Source organism: Trypanosoma conorhini, assembly GCF_003719485.1.
Source record: "Trypanosoma conorhini strain 025E chromosome Unknown Tco_14.4_contig_01517, whole genome shotgun sequence".
Taxonomy (NCBI): Eukaryota; Euglenozoa; class Kinetoplastea; order Trypanosomatida; family Trypanosomatidae; genus Trypanosoma; species Trypanosoma conorhini.
The window spans coordinates 1-2,144 of record NW_021705611.1 but is presented as its reverse complement, the minus strand read 5'-3'; the positions used below and the strand labels follow the sequence as shown (position 1 = coordinate 2,144).

The window sequence follows — 2,144 nt, the reverse complement described above, 5'->3', positions numbered from 1 at the left end:
GGGAGCTGGGGAAGGAGTACCAAGTGGCGCTCATGCTGCAGGGCAACAAGGGCTCCGTGTACGTGGACGGCACGCTTCTGGGGAGCTCCGACGCGCTGCCAACACCCGAGGCACGGATTTTTGAAATCTCGTACTTCTACTTTGGAGACGAAGAAGTCGGCAACGACAGAGGCGGCAGTGTGACGGTGACGAACGTCTTTTTGTACAACCGCCCGCTGAGTGCCACGGAACTCAACAAGGTTGACGGCAATGGCGGTAACCCGAATAAAGGCGACAGCTCCATGCGTGCGGATGGGGCTTGGGTGCTGCTACTCCTGCTGCTGCTGGGGCTATGGGGCATTGCGGCCCTCTCCTGAGCGAGGCACAGCAGAGGGGAAGTTTCTTCTTGCAGTGCGAACATATAAGTCTTTTCACGCACCCTGCAAAATAATTGATGTCCCTCGTGGAAACTCTCCTCTTTTTTTAATGCTTTCTGGTATATTACTTTACACCTCCTTTTCTGGTATGTAGGAATTTTCTTTCGTATTTAAGGGCGCCCTCAGCCCTGGGGACCCGCACGACGGGGTCTTCATTTTTTTATATTGTACGCTTCCGAGAATGACGGGGTCTTTTCATTGTTTCCGTATGGTAATTGCGGAGAATCTCGGCGTTGTGTGCGACGCCGACGCCGCCGTTTTTGTTTTGCTTTGATTTACAAAGTTGCTGTGAAGCACAGCAAACCCCCCGAGTGTCGCAATGGAATGCGAATGATGTATGGACACGCGGGGTTTTTGAAACTTGAAAGCAAATATATCTTCTTTTCTACAGGCAGCAGGTGCAGACGTTTCTGAGAGGCCACACAAATGTGTGCGACAGCGATCCTCTTTTTCTCACTGAAAACTCTGTCAAGGGTAATTTTCTTTTTCTTTTCTTAGTATTTCCTGCGGGTTGCCACTGCTTGGGCTGCAGTGCCGTCTCGAGTATTAGTTCTCTTCTTCTTTTTGTGTTCCTTTGTGCAGCGCTGCTCTGCTTCTGCATGTGCGGCCCCACCTGCTTTACCTTTCTCTCTCTTTTCGTTGCGTAGCTGTAGGCACACACACACACCGTCATGGCATCTAACTCGTGTGGTTCACGTGGATTCTTCTTCCGTAGTCGGTGCTGGCAGTTACGTCTGGTGGCTGCTGCTGCCTCCTTCCGTGGGCATGAAGGAAAATAATAGGCAGAAGGAGAAAGCAAGAGGGAGGAAAGCGCACTATGGCTCGCTTTTACCATCCCTGCGGATGCAGAGCGCTGCGTGCGTGGGGGTGTGTTGCTTTCCAGCACGGCACCGTCAGCTGCAGGGAGCGAAGGGCCCTTCTCGTCTGCTGCCGCCTTCGCTGGCTGCGCCCCGTGCGGTCGCAGGTGCGTGGCAAAACGTCCCTCTCGCGGAGTCCACGTGCTGGGCGCCCGGCGTGTTTGCGTCGTGGCGGGCACTGCGGCGGCGCCCCTCCTCCTCCTCTTCAGCGGACTGCGGCACAAAATGCCGCCGCAACGAGGCAGTGCCATTTTCACCGTGAGTGGACGATACCTGCGCAAGGCCGCACGCACGCACACAGAGAGATGTGTGGGGTGCAAATGCCGAGTGCGATGCGAGTGAAGAGAAGGAACACTGTTGCATTTGTCGTGTGCCATGCACTTCACACACATACACCCTCCCTTCTGCGGGGAGGAGCAAACTTCGTCGTGGGCGCGTGGTGGGGCCGCACGATGCGGTGCGGTGGCGGGGGTTCATTTGGCTGCGCCGTCATGGGGGCATTGGGCGGAGTGGCGAGCCCGCCCCCGTGCAGTGCGGCTGCCCTGCCCCCGGCGGTGTGCGCCCTTGCATCACGCTGCCGGTCACCGTTGTAATGCACGCTATTCCCGCAAAAACCCGGCCTGGGAATCTTGGGGCCGATTGGCTGCTTTGGCAAATTCTCGTTCCTCGATTCCCGCGGGGCGTGCTCCTTGTGGGGTCGGGGCTGCAGCTGGAAGGCCTTGCCTCGGCGGCGGTGCGTGCTGGATGCTACTTCTTTTTTCCTGCGGCAGCGGCACTTTTTTTTTTTGGGGGGGGGGGGATAACGCGACCACCGTCTGGCGCCGTGACATGCCACTTCGCAAAAAACGCAGCGTCGCAGGGGCCAGTTGCC

General features: G+C 57.1%; 2 protein-coding genes across 2 annotated transcripts, besides 1 other annotated feature; one reads left to right on the top strand and one right to left on the bottom strand.

The window, feature by feature from the left end:
- On the top strand, positions 1 to 356 carry Tco025E_10180 (group II trans-sialidase superfamily; the record flags this gene model as incomplete). The annotated part of the gene is made up of 1 exon (XM_029376965.1): positions 1 to 356. A coding segment is annotated over one exon (356 nt), but the record flags the coding sequence as incomplete, so codon positions are not given.
- Positions 357 to 1,113: 757 nt separating this feature from the next.
- Positions 1,114 to 1,208: a satellite DNA.
- A 447-nt stretch (positions 1,209 to 1,655) lies between these two features.
- Tco025E_10179 (uncharacterized protein) lies at positions 1,656 to 2,144 on the bottom strand (the record flags this gene model as incomplete). Its single annotated transcript, XM_029376964.1, has 1 exon — positions 1,656 to 2,144. A coding segment is annotated over one exon (489 nt), but the record flags the coding sequence as incomplete, so codon positions are not given.